This window comes from Aquarana catesbeiana, linkage group LG06, assembly GCF_042186555.1.
Source record: "Aquarana catesbeiana isolate 2022-GZ linkage group LG06, ASM4218655v1, whole genome shotgun sequence".
NCBI classification, from domain to species: domain Eukaryota; kingdom Metazoa; phylum Chordata; class Amphibia; order Anura; family Ranidae; genus Aquarana; species Aquarana catesbeiana.
Genome location: NC_133329.1, coordinates 320,228,363 through 320,251,447, shown reverse-complemented (window position 1 = coordinate 320,251,447; position 23,085 = coordinate 320,228,363). Strand labels below are relative to the sequence as shown.

At 43.8% G+C, this 23,085-nt stretch overlaps 1 protein-coding gene across 3 annotated transcripts in view; it reads right to left on the bottom strand.

Annotated features, from left to right (window-relative positions):
• PDE1A (phosphodiesterase 1A) overlaps positions 1-23,085 on the bottom strand; it is a 490,470-nt gene that overhangs the window by 86,644 nt on the left and 380,741 nt on the right. For all 3 annotated transcript variants that reach the window (XM_073633739.1, XM_073633738.1, XM_073633740.1), the window contains 2 exons: positions 2,292-2,408; positions 19-159 (listed from right to left, as the gene is read on the bottom strand). In XM_073633739.1, the coding sequence (XP_073489840.1) occupies positions 19-159; positions 2,292-2,408 (258 nt within the window). The remainder of the gene's footprint in view (positions 1-18; positions 160-2,291; positions 2,409-23,085) is intronic.

Below are 23,085 nucleotides of genomic sequence, written 5' to 3'. Positions count from 1 at the left end.
TGTGAAAATCTTTCTTACCATGATACCTGTATGGAGCAATATGTAGTGCACAGTTTGGGTAACATCAGCTGCATGGACTAAATTGTGGTATGGATTTTTGTATTTGCTGTAACCAACTTCCAATGCTTCCACAAATGATACAAGGCAAGAAACAGGAATCTACAAAAGAGGAACAAAAGTCAGTTATGAGCACTTGCACTCCAAACAGCTATAGATTATCAATGGGAGAAAATGTAAAAATAAGCAGTGATAATAACCTGCATCCTTTGTGCCTGTGTTACCTGGATAAATGTGATTAAGCGCAAATGCACCAGACATTGCAATAAGCTTTTTTTTAAGTTTCTAAAGAAATTAAACTGTAAAGTCAAAACTGGAGCCAGTTTACTTAAAGTAATAGAAAATGTTTGCTTTAATTTACCCTTTAGCAATCGAATACCCTAATACAGTAAAGTGTTATGTGTAAAATTGTAAATAACTGTTTTCTTGTAATTTTTTTACTTAAAAAATGCTCCCAACACATGACTGCAAAACTCATGACTTTTTTCAGACAATGTGGCTGTTGGGCGTGTCTGTAAGCCACAACAATGCTAGGAGGAGCTGCAGCATATTACTGTTGCTAGCTGTGCAGGATGGGACTAGATGGGACAGAGGCATGAAAAAGGGTGGAAAGGGTCATGGCTAATCAGAACTGTGCTCTAATGAATACACAGAAACCAACAACAGTTTGAGGAAGTGCTTGTGAGCTGCCACATTTGCCTGCACAGCCACACTGTTGTTGTAAAGTTCAGGGGATGCTAGCTGTCTAAGTTAGACCAGGGGCGTCAAACACAATTTCATCACAGGCCGCATGAACATTACACCACATTATACCACAATTGTATTTTTAGACTAGATGTCCAGAGCATCCCACTCCCCCTGCAGATGTCAAGAGCCCCCCCCCACCATCAGAATTCAAGAGTGCACCACTCTCCCTTACATCACAGTGCACCCCCTTAACTTGTGCTGCTGCTGCTGGGAAGCAGAAAGTGCAGGGTCTGGTGGGGGACCAGAGGAGGGCTGGAGTTTGCTAAATACTGAGCACAGGTGAGGCAGAGATGCCTGAGGAAGGAGCACGCATGCTCCAAACGCCAGCGCTACAGCCACGCCCCCGCTCTCCTCCACCTGACGTCATCTTCCTAGGAACCTGCTGACGCGCTGTCTGAGGTAACCCCAAGCCATCGGAGCTACAGACTCCACCGCAAGCGGCCGAGGCCGGCCCCTCCACAGCCCAGCTGATTCATGATGTGACTCTGCGTTGCCCAGGAGAACCTACCTATGCCTATTTCTTATCACACAAATGTGAGTGTACAATTTGTAATAATAAAGTGTTGTTTTTAACTACTTACTACCCTTAGAGCAGTGCTGCTTTTCTTTTTTCTTTATCATACCACAGAGTCCCTTCTACTCTGACAAGCCGGCTGCCGCTCATCATAGAAGCCTTAACCATCTTTAACTGTTTTTAACTGTTTATTACCCCCTGGACATATCCTATCCCCCACACTACTGCCCCTTATCTATCTACCAGCAGCACCTATCAGCGCTCCATTCCCCCTCTGTTACTAGGGGTTGCTGCAGCTGCACAGAGAAGCACAGAATCTGTATGAGAAGTTCTGTCCTCTCTGCTGTTGACTACTGAGACAGGGGAAGGGGGGCAGAGACGAGCCTCTCTGTGCTAATTTGGATGCACTCGTTCTCATGCAGATGGCCCTACTCAATACATTATCTTGAGTTTTCCATCTACCATGTAATTTTAAGTGTTTTTACTACCTCCAGGATTCATTCTATACCACACAGTGGTTGGCTGGTTGCTACTAATGTTTGTTTCAATATATGGTCTGTAATATGTGATTGACAATTTTATTCATTGCTGCATGTATCATATCATTTTGCCATGTTCTTGTTTCACAAATAAAAACATGTTTTTGATATCTACTCATCTTTTAGCCATGTGTACTCACCTCATTTAAAGTCCCAAAACCCTGCTTTCTTTTTGCAGACTGGAGCTGACAACCCACGTAAAAAAAACTGTAGTGTGTACCCGGCTTTAGACTGTTCCTAATCTGTCACTAATCTAGACAATCAGCAATTGGGAAGATGCATAATATAAAAGGTTTAGTTCTTAAACATACTAAGCAACGGTAGAATTTTATTTTCAACTTGAATTCTACGTTAAAGATGAATTCTGACCAGTAGTTAGAGTTACTGCACTTTAACTTTTGTCTTATTCAGTAAACTAGAAAATATATATTTACCTTAAAGCGATTGATAAGGTCATATCGTGTAAACAGCTCATAAACCATAAATTTAAGTGCATGTTCTCCACTAGTTTCATTTAAAGAAAACACATTAAAAGACCATTGATCGATATCCTGTTGATAAAAAGGAGAGCAACATATGTAAATTGGAAATATTTTTTAATGAAGTCTATCACCTAATTCAGCTTCCAGCATCAGCTCTTTCAGTTAATAAAACCTGGACGCTGATTGGTTTCTATCCAGAGATGCATTCGATTTTGCACTCTCCAGTTTTACTAAATCAACCCCAGTATCTATACAAATTCAGGGTTCAGTCCATTATATGGAATTTGTTTGGAAAGCAAGGACCACCTTCATTTAACATAAGTATTTATACTGTTAAAAAAATATTATGTTCAGTATGCCAGATATAGTATATCAGAGCAAATATCTGTCAATTTAAAGGTGAGGCCATTCAACACGCAAGTTACTGGCAGAAAAAGTCTAAAAGAAACTTAATGCACCTATGCAACCCATGTTTGGACATTTTTATTTTTGTCACACAATTTCTAACCCTTTCTTACTCTACTAAAAGTGTATTTTTGACTGTTTTCCAGAAATTTACCACCACTTGCTGTCCTGATAGAAAATGAGGGGATATCTCTGCAAAACAGACTCAGATAGCAACAAAAATAAAGGGCATTGTATCCAAAATAGTTTGACTGGATGTATAGATATATGTAGAAATTCAAATGGAAGGTTGTAGCAGCCATTGATTTTACATAAAATATAAATATCCAAAATAAATACATAAAATATAAAATATAGTTGCAGTGACTGAGTATCTTTGAGTGCAGTTACAAAGTAGGTTAGAGGATGTTAGGTTTTCTAAAGTCTAAATATACTGTATGTACCTGTGATTTCATTGTAGTACTTGCACATATTTCATCTCACATCTCTCAGTTTAAAATTGACACATTTATAATTGTCAAGACAATCTGTCTCATATGGTCATGTTAACAAGAAATGGGAAAAAATATAATTTTATTAGCTGCATTTGATATAGTCAGACAAATGCGTCCTCCAAAAGAAATTCAGCCAGTTCTTGAGATCAATTGAAAGCAAAATAAATGATCATGATTCAGCTTTACCAGACCTTAACAAGTGGTCAGTCTATATTAGTGGAAAAATAATTTTTAGTCATCAGCATTATGTGAACATTTTAAAATATTAATGCACAATAAACATTTGATCTCGGCAAGCATCATTTATATCCTTATTTAAAATTCCATACACAAAGCCACACAGTAGAATTTATGACCTTTAGCAAAGGTAACATTCAGTCTACAGTATATTCTCCATGTTTTTTCTACCTAATGTTAACATTTTTTTTTTATTAAACTACAATCATTGCATTTTATAGTAAGAATATAAACTGCAGCAGTTATCCACAGAGGTCTGGATACAGTCTCTTATTTGAGCATGTATTGTGATTTCACATTATATGAATTAAAAGCTAAATTCAAAAAGAAAATTGCTGTAGCCCTCAACAGTGAGATTTTGCAAAAAAATGTAAAGATGAATGTATACATTTTGGTCCTGGAGGTAGACATGATGTATCCAGGACAAATAATGTGTAACCTCCAGTTAGTTATTATTATTTCAGGTACTTATATAGCGCAGTCAATTTATGCAGCGCTTAACATATTACATTCACATTCACATTAGTTCCTACCCTCCAGGAGCTTACAAACTAAGGTCCCTAACTCACATTCATACATATAGTAGGGCCAATTTAGACAGGATCCGATTAACCTACCAGAATGTCTTTAGAGTGTGGGAGGAATTCGGAGTACCCAGAGGAAACCCACGCAGGCACAGGGAGAACATGCATCAAAACCTTCCATCAAAACTGCAAAGTGACATTGGCTTATCAAATAACTAAAAATATTGACTCCTGCCCATTGAAGGCACTGAGAGTCCAATGGAGGGAGAAATCTGGATAAAGCTTTTAAAGAAAAACAAAACGAGTAAGATTCTGAGTGTTTGCACTTTTTTGTACAAATGATGCCATTTTTAAAAAGGTGAGTTTTAGGTTAACAAGCAGTGTTCAGTGCTATGTTTATTACTGGTGTTCTTACTGTTCTTTGTAGCAGTAAATATTGTAACAATCGCTATTATTAAAAAAGATCATCAATGTAGATCCTTCAGCTTATTAGAAACAGTTGACACTAACTTCAATCTGATGGGAAAATGCAACACTCCTAATTGGTGCCATATACATTGATCTGAAAGTATAACTAAAGGCAAAGCTTTTGGATAGAGTGGAGAGGGATTAGAGCAGTTCTACCAAAATACAGAACTTACTTCTTTTTATATGACACTTACAAAAAACAAAAGTCATCATTTAATATAACATACACTTTCATTATGAAACTAAAGTTTCTCTCTTGAACTAAATTATAAATAGTAGTCCAGAAAAAAGTGCACTAAAACAGAAGACGAGTAGCTAATTGCTAAATTATAAAGTAACATGAGTTACGATAATAGTAAATATTCAGTATGTAAATGCTTGGCAAAGAATAAATTGATTCTCTCTCCAGAGACAATTTACGTGGATATAAGAGAAAATTGCAGATGATTGAAGATTTTATTTTACTCTCCTGCCTTCACTTGCCATCTGTTGCTAAAATGTAAGTCCCAGTTTACTTTGCTAGAAAAATGAGGATCTGTTGGTAGCATGTGTCTTTTGCATGCTACTCTATTTTTAGTACTTCACTAACTGTAACAGTATATTGCTTCTGTCCTCACTGGTGTGTTTGTGTGTGTCTTATTTTTTACTACCAACTACAAAGCCAGCCAACCAACCAACCAACCAACCAAAGCTTTTTTGGGCCTGGGCCTACTTCTTCTATGGATCACAAGAGTGCAGTTCATTCTGCATTCCTGTAACCCATTTTCAGTCAACAGCAGGCTAAAGTCCGCTGTCGGCTGATGTCACTCAGCCAGTCCAGGTGCTGGATTCATCTCGACTCTACAGTCAGGATGCACCCAGAAACCTGGACTGGCAGCTGACTCAGCCTTTCAGCAAGCCGCTGGGAGGAGACTGAGCCAGCCCCTCCTGCTCCCTCCCAGAGCTGTGACTGTCGGAAGCAAAGGGGACTCTCAAAGCAAAGGGGGAGAACTGAGCGACCAGGGGTGTTTGATCACTCAGTTCTTGGTCTAAAGGTGGGGGGGGGACAGGTGCAGCATTGGAGTGATACTGCAGATGAGTATGGATGTTTGTTTTTTTGTAGCCTGAACTTCTCATTTAAGTCATAAACTATTATTAGCAATGGGTCATGGGGGTCTCTTACTAACTATTATGACAAGGTGCTTCAATTTTCATTTTAAATAACTAGCAATGCTTCAGCATATTAGAATGTTCCTAAAACCAACAGAACAAACTCATGTAACGTGTTCAGTGTCAATCTGCACTAAAAACTTGGATATTGCGGATAAGGATACCAATACTATTTCAAATAGAAAACATGCTTTAAAAGCATAGTATAAACGCCTTTACATAAAACAGAAAATTATATAAAACTGGAAAACATCAAGTAAACCTGATACTTAAAGACAGCTGTATTTTAATTTCTCAGATGCATATACAGGCTACCTGTGAACCATATAAATGGTACCTGGTGACCCCCAGCAATAGCATTGGAACACTTCCCAGCCTTCCAACAATGTTTAGAGTTTCAGTTTTGCTGCAGGTAGGAAATGCATTTGGCTGGGCTTTAATAGTGTAAACAAGTGCGCTCATGCCGGCTCATAGAAAATGATGGCCAGTGCGAGGTTGGTGTTAGAGAGAAATTCAATGCAATTCAGAAGCCCTCTTGAATTCATACAGCATTATTCAAAGGATGCCTAAGTCTTTTACTGCGGGAAAAAACACAGACATATTTACTTAACCTCCCTGGCGGTATGATTATTTCATATTTTTGATGCTGAAAGCTATACAATTATTTTGCATGGAAATTTGGCGTTTTATATTGTAGGCCTGTAATTCTTAGGAATAACTCACTTAAATCTGTCCAAACAAGAGTCTAGTAGACATCTTGAGTATGATAAAGTTTGAAACACGAAATCATAAATTATAATATAATAAATAACTATAAATAATTATACCAAATAATAATATAATAATAATAAAAAGTATTCAATAATGTAATTAAATCAAAAACACTAAAATTTGCTCAGTTGCAGAATTGTCACTGTCATTACTTTTCAGTGTTTGATGACGGATCTCCCCACAAATCATTATCACTCAATTCTGCGAGTGATTCTAATTTATTAGCACTGTTTTCTAGCTGGTCTAAAACCCCTTTTGATGTAAAGGGAAGGTTTTGGTTGCTATGGACAATCTCCAGTTTCCAGGCAGAAAGAACAGTTTTTATAATATAAAACTGCATGAAGGGCACTGGAGAAACCACTAGGGACAAAAGGGATAGTTGCATAGTTACATAGTTAGTCAGGTTGAAAAAAGACACAAGTCCATCCAGTTCAACCTCAAAAACAATAAATAAATAAAATAAAAAATATCGTACAATCCAACATACCCAACTTCACCCCCCAGCCAATCCAGAGGAAGGCAAAAAAAACCCCAGCAGAGCATGCTCCAACCTGCCACAGCAGAGGAAAAAATTCCTTCCTGATCCCCCAAGAGGCAATCGGATTTTCCCTGGGTCAACTTTACCTATAAATGTTAATACCCAGTTATATTATGTACATTTAGGAAAGTATCCAGGCCTTTCTTAAAGCAATCTACTGAGCTGGCCAGAACCACCTCTGGCGGGAGTCTATTCCACATTTTCACAGCTCTTACTGTGAAGAAACCTCTGCGTATTTGGAGATGAAATCTCTTTTCCTCTAGACGTAAAGAGTGCCCCCGTGTCCTCTGTGATGAAAACAGAATAACTCAACACCAAGTTCACTATATGGACCCCTTATATATTTGAACATGTTGCTCATATCCCCCCTTATTCTCCTCTTCTCAAGAGTGAATAAATTCAGTTCCTCTAATCTTTCCTCATAGCTGAGCTCCTCCATGCCTCTTATCAGTTTGGTTGCCCTTCTCTGCACTTTCTCCAGTTCCCCGATATCCTTTTTGAGAACTGGTGCCCAAAACTGAACTGCATATTCCAGATGAGGTCTAACTAATGATTTGAACAGGGGTAGAATTATATCTCTCACTCTAGAGTCCATACCTCTCTTAATACAAGAAAGGACTTTGCTCGCTTTGGAAACCGCAGCTTGGCATTGCATGCTATTATTGAGCTTATGATCTACCAAAACCCCCAGATCCTTCTCCACCACGGATTCCCCCAGTTGTACTCCTCCTAGCATGTATGATGCATGCATATTCTTAGCCCCCAAGTGCATAACTTTACATTTCTCAACATTAAACCTCATCTGCCACATAGTCGCCCAATTAGACAGTGCATTCAGGTTGGCTTGTAAATTGGAGACATCCTGTAAGGACGTTATTCCAATACATAGCTTGGTGTCATCTGCAAAGAAAGAAATGTTACTTTTGATCCCTGACCCAATATCATTTATAAAGATATTAAAAAGTAAGGGTTCCAGCACTGAACCTTGGGGTACACCACTGATAACCTTAGACCATTCAGAGTAAGAATCATTAACCACTACTCTCTGAATTCTGTCTTTTAGCCAGTTTTCTATCCATTTACAAACTGATATTTCCAAGCCTGTAGACTTTACCTTACACATGAGCCGCATGTGGGGAACTCTGTTGAATGCTTTTGCAAAATCTAAGTATACCACGTCCACAGCCACCCCTTTGGCTTTGGATGTGAAATTATTTCATACAGTAATGTAATCTGTAAGATTACAATGTACTGTATGTATTGTGTGTGTTTCACTTTTTAAATTTGGCGCTGTTCTCCCTCCCCGTGCGTCGCAATGCTCGCAGGGAACGGAGATTGGCTCCATGATGAATCGAGAGGAGGACGAGCCGCTCACACTGCGGGGAGACATCGCAGGATCCAGGGGACAAGGTAAATCAGCTCTTCCTGGAACCTGCGATGCGATCCCGAGTCTGGCTCGGGGTTACCGCTTTTGGTTCTGAAATTCCACCCCCCGAGCCAGACTCGGGAATGCCGCCAGGGAGGTTAATTTCAAAACAAAAAGGAAAAGAGAGTGCAGAGATCTTGTGCAATAAAAGGTAACTTTTACTGTGAAAAAGAAAAACGAATGCATTTGATTTACATCACCCGTTTCCTTTGATGATGGAGTTAACCATATATAACCTACAGGCTTGAAATGATAAATAATCTGAATGAACATGGTTATTGTATACTTATATAACATTAACTATGCCAATTTCTACTATCCTATTTCTTATCTTGTTGACTCTTATAAATAAAGAATTTGAATTAAAAAAAGAAAAAGCTAATGCACTTATCAGTGAAGAAGGGCACATAATGGACAGCCAGATAATGTAATGAAGCCCATCTCAGGATGGCAGCACAGCTGCAAGAAAAACTGTATCATCCTCCTTTCATTCCTGACAGGTTTGAAGACTGGGTGGCTGCACCTGGATGGAACCCCTGCACCTATATGGCACTTTACGCTGGGGCTCACCCACAGCTGTAGCCATGCCACTGACTCTGACACTGGCTTCATCTCATTATTCTGGCTGTGCATTATGTGCACTCTTCACTGATTCAGGCGTGTGCATTCATTTTTAATCATCACAATAAAAGTTTAACTTTTTTTGTGCAAGATCAGTTCACTCTCTGTTCTTTTTTGTCTTTGTCTTTAAAGCTTCTTGGTATTCCTTGTGCTGCTGACAAGCAATGTTAATTTTGGCAGCAAATTTCAATTTAGTTTTAGTCTAATGCCCCGTACACACGGTCGGATTTTCCGACCGAAAATGTGTGATAGGACCTTGTTGTCGGAAATTCCGACCGTGTGTAGGCTCCATCACACATTTTCCATCGGATTTTCCGACACACAAAGTTTGAGAGCAGGCTATAAAATGTTCCGACAACAAAATCCGTTGTCGGAATTTCCGATCGTGTGTACACAAATCCGACGCACAAAGTGCCACGCATGCTCAGAATAAATAAAGTGATGAAAGCTATTGGCTACTGCCCCGTTTATAGTCCCGACGTACGTGTTTTATGTCACCGCGTTCAGAATGATCGGATTTTCCGACAACTTTGTGTGACCGTGTGTATATAAGACAAGTTTGAGCCAACATCCGTCGGAAAAAATCCTAGGATTTTGTTGTCGGAATGTCCGATCAATGTCCGATCGTGTGTACGGGGCATTAGTCTCATTTTTGTCTTCTGCAAGTGTACATTTTAGTCAACTAAAATCATTTTGGTCTACTAAAATCGAATGTCTTTATTTAAATGATGCATTATTTAAGCATTTCTCTAGAATTTCAAAACTCATTATACACTCCTGGAATAAAAAAAAAAAAAATATCATGTTATTATTTATGGTTTGAACAAACTACACAAATGCAGGAGGGGAAAAAAGGGGGAAGGGTATGCTTGAGGGACGACAGTAATGTGAGGGATGACATCACTAATGGAGCAAGGGAGGAGGTGGAATCCTTATGGGTAGAGCTACAAAGAGAGGAAACCAAGGGGAAAGTAATACTGGGAGTATGCTATAGGCTCCCTAACCAGAGGGAGGAGGGGGAGGAAGACCTCCTATCACAGTTTGGAATGGTGGCAAGGATGGGAAGTGTCATCATAATGGAGGATTATTATTGTCCAGACTGGGTGGAAGAAACTGCACATTCATCTAAGGCTTGACATTGCCTAAACGTCTTGCAGGACAATCTCATGGGTCAGATGGTAAATGCACCAACAAGAAACAAAGTGTTACTAGACCTACTGATTACTAACAATACAGACAGATTTGGAAATAAGGGTCAATTTAGGAAACAGCGATTGCAGGTCAATTCGTTTCAGTATAAATCACACAAATAGGAAACATAAGGGGAATACAAAGACACGGAACTTCAAAAAGCCAACTTCCCTAAACTGCGCTCTTTTGCTAGAAGATATTCAATGGGACAAAATCCTGGGAACAAAGAACACAGAGGAAAAATGGGAGTGCTTTAAGAGCATATAAAATAAGGGTATTAGCCAGTGCATTCCAATGGGAAATACATTTAAAAGAGATAATAAAAGTCCTGGGTGCCTTAACTCCAATGTAAAAATGCATATAAAAGCAAAGGAGAAGGCCTTCAAAAAATACAAGGCTGCGGGGTCATCATCCGCATTCCAACATTACAAAGTTTGCAATAAGAAATTTTAGGGTGCTATCAGGAAGGCTAAGATAGAACACAAAATGCACATAGCGGAGGAGAGTAAAAAAAATCTCAAGAAATTATTTAGGAAAATAAATAGCAAGAGAGGGAGATCAGATCATATTGGCCCCATAAATGATGAAGGGAATCTGGTTACAAAGGATGGAGACATGGCGAAGATTTCAAATGTATTCTTCTCCTCAGTCTTCACAAGGGAAACAGGGGGATTCAGTAACCAAAACTGCAATGTTTATCCTCATGACACCTCACAGGAAGCACCCTCATGGCTAACAGAGGATAGAATTAGGAATAGACTTGAAAAACTTAACATTAATAAGTCACTGGGACCAGAGGGCTTGCCCTTAAGGGTCCTTGAGGAACTTTGTCAAGTAATTGCCAGACCATTGTTCCTAATTTTTACGAACAGTCTACTGATTGGTATGGTACCAGCTGATTGGAGAAAAGCCAATGTAGCACCAATATTTTAAAAAAGGACCAAGATATATCCCTGGGAATAAAAGACCAGTTAGCCTAACTTCAATAGTATGCAAGCTCTTGGAGGGGATGATAAGAGATTATATACAATATTTGAGTAATGAAAACAGTATCATTAGCAGTAATCAGCATGGATTCACGAAGAATTGTTCTTGCCAAACCAATCTATTAACCGTCTATGAGGAGGTGAGCTGCCATCTAGATAAAGATAGGCCTGTAGACGTGGTTTACCTGGATTTTGCGAAGGCATTCGATACAAATCCCCATAAACATTTACTGTACAAACTAAGGTCTGTCAGCATGGACCAAAGAGTAAAATCATGGACTGAAAACTGGCTACAGGGGCAAGTTCAGAGGGTGATGATAAATGGGGAATATTTGGAATGGACCTGTGTGGAAAGTGGGGTCCCCCAGGGTTCTGTCCTGGGACCAATCCTATTTAATTTATTCATAAACGATCTGAAGGATGGAATAAACAGCTCAATCTCAGTATTTACGGATGATACTAAGCTAAGCAGAGCAATCATTTCTCCGTAGGATGTGGAAACCTTGCAAGAAGATCTGAACAAATAAATGGGGTGGGCAACTACATGGCAAATGAGGTTTGTGACAGACCTAGCCCGGAGAGAGACTTTTGGAGGAGATTGAATGCTAGCCTCTTGCCGATCGATCGTGGGCCCTGGCATTTGGGGGAACGGTGCTCTTTGTGAGCTGCATGCCTGGGGACCCTTGAGGTGGTATTACTGTGGATTCGGGTCCTGGTCCTCCAGGACACACAGACTCTGGGGACCCTGGATTTGCCATATTAGAAATACTGGCTGATTCATAATGCTGGGACAAATACTGTTAGGGGATGCTGATGTCATTTTCCAGCCACCTGTTTGTCTGTTGCCTGCTAGAATGTGTATTGTAAGTAAGTCTAGTATGGGATCTAAGAGTCATTAGATCCCCATTGTTGTTTGTGTTAATTAACTCTGCTATTGTGTGAACAAGAGTTCGGTGTTGATTTGTGATAATGTTTATTGGGTTTTCTGAGCTACAAGACGGCCAGTCTGGCCTAAAGGTCATGTCTGAGTCATCTAGGCTGTTTAAAGGGATTAGTTAATTAGCCCATGTTAATTAGGTTTCTGGTCACAGGTGTATATCCAGAGTAATATGAGCAGGAGGTATACACCTCCTCTTTTAATGTATAAAAGAGCCTGTATTCCTTTCAATAAAAGAGATTCCTGTTTGAACTTACATACAGCCTGCCTGGTGTTTGTTCTGAGCTACACAACTGGATTAGAATGGCACATAGCTGTAGTTCTAGTCCTGGAGCATCGGATGACCGAACCATCAGATGTTGCGATCTGCAATCTGATTCTATAGAGCAGAGGAGTGTCGGGAGAGTGGAATCGAGTGAGCAGGGGCTCGTTACATTGGTTGGCAGCCGTAGGATTTGCTCTCCAGTTACTGGGACACTCCAAACCAGCCTGCAGGAGAGCCACGCTGAAAGACTTACTTGAGAGCCGTGGAGGGAATGGTGGGATCGTGCTTCCTTGCTGTGAACACATCCAAACCATCACCTGGATCCAAGGTCCAGATAGCAGGAGAGGAGAGGTACAGATACCAGCCACCATGGAAGAGGAATTCAGAAGGAGGTTGCGAGAGATGCAGATACAGCACAGAGGACCAGTATCAGAGCAGGTCCTGCTAGGATGGTTTGATTCTAACCGCTGCGAACTCTGGAAGGAAGCACTAGCCCGTGAGCAGCAAAACCAGGGGAAAGTTCTCCCCTCTATCCATGTAAGGTACTGGTCGCAGTATGAAGTGCGAATGCTGTTATTGGGGGAACAGCCGAACCAGGAGTGGACAGCTGAGTTAAGCAGCCTGATCCAGGCAGAAATACGGTTGGACGAGAGCTACAGAGCCCTCCAGTGGTATGTAGCCCAAGTGTGCCCGTGGACAGTGGATGAAAGCCCCACGGAAGGCTTTGACTACGATGGCCTGGGATTGTTGTACTGGAGGCTGTCCAGGGACCTTGACTTTGGGAGTGATCGGGAGTGGCGTTTGGAGGAAATAATGGAGCACAGAGAGCGAAGACTGAATGTCTCGGAAGTGCACTGGGCACAGGAAGATTTGGAGTTTCTCGCCGTTCAGGAATGGGAGCTTGAGATGGCCTACAGACAGCTGCTAGACTCCGCTCAGCAGCAGGGTGGGGCTCCCTTTGCCTGGGACTATCAGGAAATACCAGCTGACAACTCTGAAATCCTGGCTGAAGAATTGACAATGTGGCAGAGTAACAGTGTGCTTTGCCAACCTGCCCCCACAGCAAGGGAGGCGGAGGTCTTATGGCGGATGCAGCAAGTGCTGACTGACCTTGATGATCCTGTTTCTGCATGGGATGATATTGGATGGAGGAATGTTCCTGTCCAGCAGCATGCCAGAGAATCAGCAGTGGAAAATCTGAAGATTGCCGCCCCCAAACCTGAAGTGCTGACAACAGGGCAGAGCTCTGCTAACCTCTGCCCGGCACTGATAGCATCTTCTGGGTTCTACGGAGAGGAGATGGTGAACCTTTATCCCCAGACACCAGTTGCAGAGACAGTGGATTTGATAGACTTTTCTGCTGAGGAAGAACAACCTGGTGAGCCTCCAGCAGAAGAACAGCTGTTATTAGGGTCAAACTTCACTGTGCTCTGACCAGCACTGATAGCATCTTCTGGGTTCCACGGAGAGGAGATGGTGAACCTTTATCCCCAGACACCAGTTGCAGAGACAGGGGATTTGATAGACTTTTCTGCTGAGGAAGAACAACCTGGTGAGCCTCCAGCAGAAGAAGAGCTGTTATTAGGGCCAAACTTCACTGTGCCTACCCAGCACCAACAGAAGTATCTGTGAAGTTACAAGGAACTTCCCCAGCTGAAGCGCTGGCAACCGGACAGAGGGTCCAAGATCTCTGCCCTACACCTGCGGCGGTTCCGGAGGCTCAGGGTGAGAAGGAAGTGGTCACTTCCCAGCAGCAGATCAGGATACAGGGGGAGAAGGGAGAGGAGGTGTTCGTCGTCCCTCCCCAACAGTTGGCCAGGATGGAAGAAGTGGTCTTTCCTCCCCAGCAAAGATCCGTGCACCTGGGAGACAGTACCACAGACATATCATCCCAACATCCAGATGAGGGAATGGAAAAGGAAGCAGCCGGTTCACCTCCCCAATGGCAGCTACACAGTTTGGGAGTGGAGGAAGCCAGCTTCCTGCCCCAATGGTTAGCTGGAGCGGAGGATGCGGAGTCCCCAGCAGAAGTGCTGGCAACAGGGCAGAGTGCTACCAACCTCTGCCCAGCACCAGCAACAACTACAGAGTTCCAGGGAGGCGGGGCAGTCGGCCTCCCTCCCCAACAGTTAGCCGGAGCAGATAATGTGGGGTTTCCAGCAGAAGGGCTTGCAACAGGGCCGAGTACTGCTGGACTCTGCCTTCAACTAACAGAGGATGGATTTCCTGTGAGGGTGGATGGGACTTCAGTCTCCACCTGTATACCCCAGGGATGCTGGGCATTCAGCCCAGATCCCCAACAGCAAGACAGAGTGAGCCCAGACACCCTGTCTTCTCTCCAGCGGCAGAAAGGACTCCAGGGAGAAGGGCCAGTCCAGGCCTCTCCCCAGTGGCAGATATGTTCTCTGAGAGAGGCAGAGGTTGCCTGGGTGAGTAATGCTTTGTTTGGAACAATTCGTTTGGGTACAGGCATTAGGGGACTGGAACTACTGACTAACTTCGGAGTCAACCCGTCTGGGGTTACCTCCTGTGTTAGTCTCCTGCCGAAAGGGGAGAAATGTGACAGACCTAGCCGGGAGAGAGACTTTTGGAGGGGACTGAATGCTAGCCTCTTGCCGATCGATCGTGGGCCCTGGCATTTGGGGGAATGGTGCTCTTTGTGAGCTGTATGCCTGGGGACCCTTGATGTGGTATTACTGTGGATTCGGGTCCTGGTCCCCCAGGACACACAGACTCTGGGGACCCTGGATTTGCCATATTAGAAATACTGGCTGATTCATAATGCTGGGACAAATACTGTTAGGAGATGCTGATGTCAATTCCAACCACCTGTCTGTCTGTTGCCTGCTAGAATGTGTATTGTAAATAAGTCTAGTATGGGATCTAAGAGTCATTAGACCCCCATTGTTGTTTGTGTTAATTAACTCTGCTATTGTGTAAACAAGAGTTCGGTGTTGATTTGTGATTATGTTGATTGGGTTTTCTGAGCTACAAGACGGCCAGTCTGGCCTAAAGGTCATGTCTGAGTCATCTAGGCTGTCTAAAGGGATTAGTTAATTAGCCCATGTTAATTAGGTTTCTGGTCACAGATGTATGTCCAGAGTAATATGAGCAGGAGGTATACACCTCCTCTTTTAATGTATAAAAGAGCCTGTATTCCTTTCAATAAAAGAGATTCCTGTTTGAACTTACATACAGCCTGCCTGGTGTTTGTTCTGTGCTACACAACTGGATTAGAATGGCACATAGCTGTAGTTCTAGTCCCGGAGCATCGGATGACTGAACCATCAGATGCTGCGATCTGCAATCTGATTCTATAAAGCAGAGGAGTGTTGGGAGAGTGGAATCGAGCGAGCAGGGGTTTGTTACAAGGTTTAATGTAGAAAAATGTAAAATAATGCATTTAGGTGGCAAAAATATGAATGCAATCTACTCACTAGGGGGAGAACCCCTGGGAGAATCTAGGATGGAAAAGGACCTGGGGGTCTTAGTAGATGACAGGCTCAGCAATGGCATGCAATGCCAAGCTGCTGCAAGCAAAGCCAACAGAATATTGGCATGCATTAAAAATGGGATCAACTCCAGAGATAAAATGATAATTCTCCCACTCTACAAGACTCTGGTCCGGCCGCACCTGGAGTATGCCGTCCAGTTCTGGGCTCCAGTCCTCAGGAAGGATGCGCTGGAACTGGAGAGAGTCCAGAGAAGGGCAACAAAGCTAATTAAGGCACTGGAGGACCTTAGTTATGAGGAAAGATTACGCGCACTGAAATTATTCCCTCTGGAGAAAACACGCTTGAGAGGGGACATGGTTTCAATGTACACATACTGTACTGATGATCCCACAATAGGGATAAAACTTTTCCACGCAAGGGAACATAAAAAGACACGCGGCCATTCATTAAAATTAGAAGAAAAGCAGTTTAACCTTAAACTGCATTGAGGGTTCTTTACGGTAAGAGCGGTAAGGATGTGAAATTCTCTTCCACAAGCAGTGGTTTCAACAGGGAGCATAGATAATTTCAAAAAACAATTAAATAGGCACCTAAACGACCTCAACATGCAGGGATATACAATGCAATATTGACATAAAAGCACACACACAGGTTGGACTTGATGGTCTTTTTTCAACCTCACCAAAAATGTAACGATTTAGCAGTTATATAACATCTTTACTGTGTAAAACCAAGTTTTGTGACAAAAATATAGCTTTTTTGAGTCACAGCTTCATTCCTTGCTATAAGTGCATGCTACTTTTCTGCTGTTGAGAACAAGTAGCCCAAAGGCAACCCACAAATTTCACAGTCAATTAAATCACTGTGAAGACAAATGCTTGCATGAGTGGGACATACCAAAGAGGAAGATCCTAAGCATTATAACAGACAATAGGAGTAATATGGTGGCAGCATTTAAACAAACTACAGCAGCAGCAGAAGAACCACCCAGCTCTAGGGAGGAAGACTCCCCCATGACAGAAAGTGACTGTCCAAAATTAATGATCTGCGGTGAGTAGGGATGAGCCGAACACCCCCCGGTTCGGTTCGCACCAGAACCTGCGAACGGACCGAAAATTTGCACGAACGTTAGAACCCCATTGACGTCTATGGGACTCGAACGTTTGAAATCAAAAGTGCTCATTTTAAAGGCTAATTTGCATGGTATTGTCCTAAAAAGGGTTTGGGGACCCGGGTCTTACCCAGAGGACTTGTATCGATGCAAAAAAAACTTTTAAAAACGGCCGTTTTTTCGGGAGCAGTGATTTTAATGATGCTTAAAGTAAAAAAAAAAAAGTGAAATATTCCTTTAAATATCGTACCTGGGGTGTGTCTATAGTATGCCTGTAAAGTGGCGCGTGTTTCCCATGTTTAGAACAGTCCCTGCACAAAATGTAATTTTTAAAGGAAAAAATCTCATTTAAAACTGCTTGCAGGTTTAATGTAATGTCGGGTCCTGGCAATATGGATGAAAATCAGTGAGACAAACGGCATGGGTACCCCCCAGACCATTACCAGGCCCTTTGGGTCTTGTATGGATTTTAAGGGGAACCCCGCACCCAAATTAAAATAAGGAAAGGTGTGGGGCCACCAGGCCCTATATACTCTGAACAGCAGTATACAGGCGGTGCAAACAAGACAGGGACTGTAGGTTTGTTGTTAAGTAGAATCTGTTTGTAATTTTTAACGGGTACATTTTTAACGTGTTTCGCTCCAGCCAAAAAATCTTTTTTAAGCTTTTTGGAAAACATAGGGAAGGGTTATCACCCCTGTGACATTTGTTTTGCTGTCTTTCCTCCTCTTCAGAAGATTTCACCTCACTTTTTGTCCCAATGACAAATGTTTTTTGAAAATTTGGGGTTTTTTGTGGAACAAGGATTGGAAAGCATCAGTGGAAAGGAGAAATGTTTTTCCCATATTAACTCTTACAGGAGAGAATTTCCCTTCCTAGGGGTAGATTTCATCTCACGTCCTGTTGTCTCCTTCCGTTTGCAAGTAAGAGTCGTTTGTAAGTTAGATGTTTGAAAGTAGGGGCCTGCCCTATATACTCAGCAGAAATTTGGGCCTTAGGTGTTGTTGTGGCCACAACACTGTAAGCCCTCACAGGGCCCTGCTGTGAAATATTAGATCAAGAATTGTAATTACATGCCCCTGTTGAACAAGGGCAGAAAAATTGGGCCTTTGGTGGTGGTGGTGGTGCCACAACACTGTAAGTCCTCACTCGCTCTTGGTGGGTGCAGAAATGGGCCCTGCTGTGAAATTTTAGATCAAGAATTGTAATTACATTCCCCTGTTGAACAGAGGCTGAAAAATTGGGCCTTAGGCACTGGTGCTGGTGCAACAACACTGCAACCCCTCACAGATACTCTAGTTGGAACGCAGAAATGAGCCCTGCTGCAAAGTATTGCATCAAAAATTGTAATTACACGCCCCTGTTAAACAGGGGCTGAAAAATTGGGCCTTAGGCACTGGTGGTGGCGCCCAGAACCAAAAATGTTCTTACAAGCTATCAGCGTGATGATTGAGGAGGAAGAGGATAATTACTCAGGGATAGTCACTCAGCATCAGCATAGGCAGTCTTTGAAGGGATCTGAGATTTCAAAAAAAATTATTCGGTTACATCAGCATCAGGTGCTTGGTAGCTGGTGGTGATCCAAGACTGATTCATTATTATGAAGGTCAGTCGATCGCCCGAGTCGGTGGACAGACGCACCCTGTAATCGGTTACAAAGCCTCCAGCAGCACTGAATGTGCGTTCCGAAAGAATGCTGGATGCAGGACAGGCCAGTAGCTCAATTGCATACTGTGCAAGCTCTGGCCAGTGATCCATCCTCAAGAACCAGTAACCCAGAGGATTTTCGGTGGGAAAGGTGTCCAAGTCAGATCTTGCCCCTAGGTATTCCTGCACCATGTAAAACAGACGCTGGCAATGGTTGCTGGAACCAATCATACCTTGGGGCTGCGGACCAAAAAATTGTCTGAACGCATCGGTCAGACGGCCACCTTCTCCACCGCTCCTTCTTTGACTGACCGGAGCCTCAGCAACACGTTGTCCAGAAACAGGAGTTTGTAACCTCCCAGTCTCTGGGAACACATTGCACAGACCTTTCTGCAAGGCCTCCCGAAGATGTTTCATCCTCTGCTCCCTCTGCGATGGCAAGATAAGGTCCGCAACCTTACCCTTGTAACGTGGATCAAGGAGGGTTGCCAGCCAGTATTGGTCCTTCTCCTTGATACCACGAATACGAGGATCCTTACGCAGGCTTTGCAGGATCAGGGAGGCCATGCAGCATAGGTTTGCTGAGGCATTCAGTCCGGAGTCCTCTGGGTCACTAAGGATGACATGGTCCCCAGCCACCTCCTCCCAGCCACGTACAAGTCCATGTGTTTCTTGGGACTGATGACTTAAAGACTGCTGCTGATGCTGAGTGCCAGGCTCCACCTCCATACTGACACAATCTTCCTCCTCCTCCTCCTCCTCCTCTTCCTGTGTGATCGGCGGGCACGCAGGAACACTGTCTGGATAAAGGGGGCCTTGAGAGCTAAGGAAGTCCTCCTCTTCCTGCCTCTGTTCTGCCTGAAGTGCCCTGTCCATTATTCCACGCAGCTTGTGCTCCAACAGGTGGACAAGGGGGACAGTGTCACTGATGCATGCACTGTCACTGCTTACCATCCTCGTGGCCTCCTCAAATGGTGACAGGACAGTGCATGCATCCCTGATCATGGCCCACTGGCGTGGGGAAAAAAAAACAAGCTCCCCTGACCCTGTCCTGGTGCCATAGTCGCACAGGTACTCATTGATGGCCCTCTGCTGCGTGTGCAGCCGCTGCAGCATGGCCAACGTTGAGTTCCACCTGGTGGGCATGCCACAGATTAGGCGGTTCTTGGGCAGGTTAAACTCCTTTTGGAGGTCCGTCAGCCGAGCACTGGCATTATATGACCGGCGGAAATGCACACAGACTTTCCTGGCCTGCCTCAGGACATCCTGTAAGCCTGGGTACCTGCCCAAGAACCGCTGCACCACCAAATTAAGGACGTGAGCCAAACAGGGCACATGGGTCATTTGTCCCTGTCGGAGGGCAGAGAGGAGGTTGGTGCCATTGTCACAAACCACCATTCCTGCCTTAAGTTGGCGTGGCGTCAACCACCTCTGAACCTGCCCCTGCAGAGCTGACAGAACCTCTGCCCCAGTGTGGCTCCTTTTCCCCAAGCACACCAGCTCAAGCACCGCATGGCATCTTTTGGCCTGCGTACTTGCGTAGCCCCTTGAACGGCTACGGAGCACCGCTGGTTCCGAGGACAAAGCACAGGAAGAGGCCATGGAGGAAGAAGAAGAGAAGGGGGGTGGAGGAGAGAGGTGTGTCACAATCATTAGCATTTTGGAGGCGTAGTGGCGGAACAACCTCCAACACTACTGCACCTTGTCCTGCATCCTTCCCAGCTGCCAGCAGAGTCACCCAATGTGCCGTGAAACTTAGGTATTGTCCCTGTCCATGCCTGCTGGACCATGAGGCATGGACATTGCCTTCCACATGCCGGTAGAGAGCCGGAATCGCCTTCCGTGAGAAAAAGTGGCGTTTGGGTACCTGCCACTGTGGAACCACACATTCCACAAACTCACGGAAGGGGGCAGAGTCTACCAACTGAAAAGGCAGCAGTTGAAGTGCTAGCAATTTTGCCAAGCTAGCATTCAACTGCTGGGCATGTGGATGGCTGGGAGCAAACTTCTTTCGGGGTGCAGCAGTGTCAGTGACCTCATCATCCCCTCCCTCCTCATCACTGGAGCAATCCTGGCAGTATGCTGCAGCAGGGGGAGCATGACTGCCAGATTGCTGTCCTTCTTGGGCACCCCCTCTGTCCGTGCTCACGTTACTGCCTTCATTGAGCTCAGTATCATCATCAGAGCCTTCCAAACGCTGGGCATCCTCCTGGAGCATGTACCCAACACTGTGGTCAAACAGTTTGAGGGACTCCTCAGGAGGAAATGGTGGGGCTAGGGAAGGAGTCACTGATGACATTGAGCCAAGGGAAGAGGCCGCTGCTTTGCCAGACAAAGTACCCTGGGCATGCGTGAGAGAGGATGAGGAGGATGAGGACGGCTTGGTCATCCACTCGACCAAGTCTTCCGCATGTTGCGGCTCAACATGGCCAGCTGCCAAAAAAAGGCCAAGATTGTCCCACGGCCATGTGCTGATGAGGATGCACCATCTCCACGACCAGCACTAGACACAGAGCCTGCTTGCCCTCTCTTATTGGCTTGTGACTGTCTGTACTGATACTGCAGCTAGCAAAACCAACTGCCTGCCTGTAGTATGAGAACACCACCAACCTTCTACAGGTAGCTTTAGCTGAACACTGTGCAGAGTTCGCAAAAAACTAACTTGTAGCTTTTTTAGCTGCCTGCGGTAGTGATAGGATCAGGAAAACACCACCAACCTTCTACAGGTAGCTTTAGCTGAACACTGTGCAGAGCTCGCAAAAAAATAACTTGTAGGTTTAGCTGGACACTGTGAGGAGGACGCACCACACTAACTTGTAGTTTTAGCTGAACACTGTGAGCAGGACGCACCGCACTAACTTGTAGGTTTAGCTGAACACTGTGAGGTGGACGCACCGCACTAACTTGTAGTTTTAGCTGAACACTGTGAGGTGGACGCACCACACTAACTTGTAGTTTTAGCTGAACACTGTGAGCAGGACGCACAGCACTAACTTGTAGTTTTAGCTGTACACTGTGAGCAGGACGCACCGCACTAACTTGTAGGTTTAGCTGAACACTGTGAGGTGGACGCACCACACTAACTTGTAGGTTTAGCTGAACACTGTGAGCAGGACGCACTGCACTAACTGTAAATAGTCTAGCTGCCTGACTGTGGTACTAATAGGATCAAAAGAACACCAGCAATTTTCTTCAGGTAGCTGTAAATACTGTAACAAGACAAGCCTGCCTGTCAGTAAGAAGATAACAGGAACGGATCTAGCTGAACACTGTGAGCAGGACGCACTGCACTAACTTGTAGCTTTAGATGAACACTGTGAGCAGGACGCACCGCACTATCTTCTAGGTCTAGCTGAACACTGTGAGGTGGACGTACCCCACTAACTTGTAGTTTTAGCTGAACACTGTGAGCAGGATGCACTGCACTAACTGTAAATAGTCTAGCTGCCTGACTGTGGTACTAATAGGATCAAAAGAACACCAGCAATTTTCTTCAGGTAGCTGTAAATACTGTAACAAGACAAGCCTGCCTGTCAGTAAGAAGATAACAGGAACGGATCTAGCTGAACACTGTGAGCAGGACGCACTGCACTAACTTCTAGGTTTAGCTGAACACTGTGAGGTGGACGCACCACACTAACTTGTAGTTTTAGCTGAACACTGTGAGCAGGACGCACTGCACTAACTGTAAATAGTCTAGCTGCCTGACTGTGGTACTAATAGGATCAAAAGAACACCAGCAATTTTCTTCAGGTAGCTGTAAATACTGTAACAAGACAAGCCTGCCTGTCAGTAAGAAGATAACAGGAACGGATCTAGCTGAACACTGTGAGCAAGACGCACTGCACTAACTTGTAGCTTTAGATGAACATTGTGCAGAGGTCTCACTACGCTAACTTGTAGGTTTAGCTGAACACTGTGAGGAGGACGCACAGCACTAACTTGTAGTTTTAGCTGAACACTGTGAGCAGGACGCACCACACTAACTTCTAGGTTTAGCTGAACACTGTGAGGTGGACGCACCACACTAACTTGTAGTTTTAGCTGAACACTGTGAGCAGGACGCACCGCACTAACTTGTAGGTTTAGCTGAACACTGTGAGGTGGACGCACCACACTAACTTGTAGGTTTAGCTGAACACTGTGAGCAGGACGCACCCCACTAACTTGTAGGTTTAGCTGAACACTGTGAGCAGGACACACCCCACTAACTTGTAGTTTTAGCTGAACACTGTGAGCAGGACGCACTGCACTAACTGTAAATAGTCTAGCTGCCTGACTGTGGTACTAATAGGATCAAAAGAACACCAGCAATTTTCTTCAGGTAGCTGTAAATACTGTAACAAGACAAGCCTGCCTGTCAGTAAGAAGATAACAGGAACGGATCTAGCTAAACTGAATACAGTGTATATATATATATATATATATATATATATATATATATATATATATGCAACACCTGGGATGCATATATATACACAATACACTGTAAGTGCAGCTAACTGACTGACTGTTCTGCCT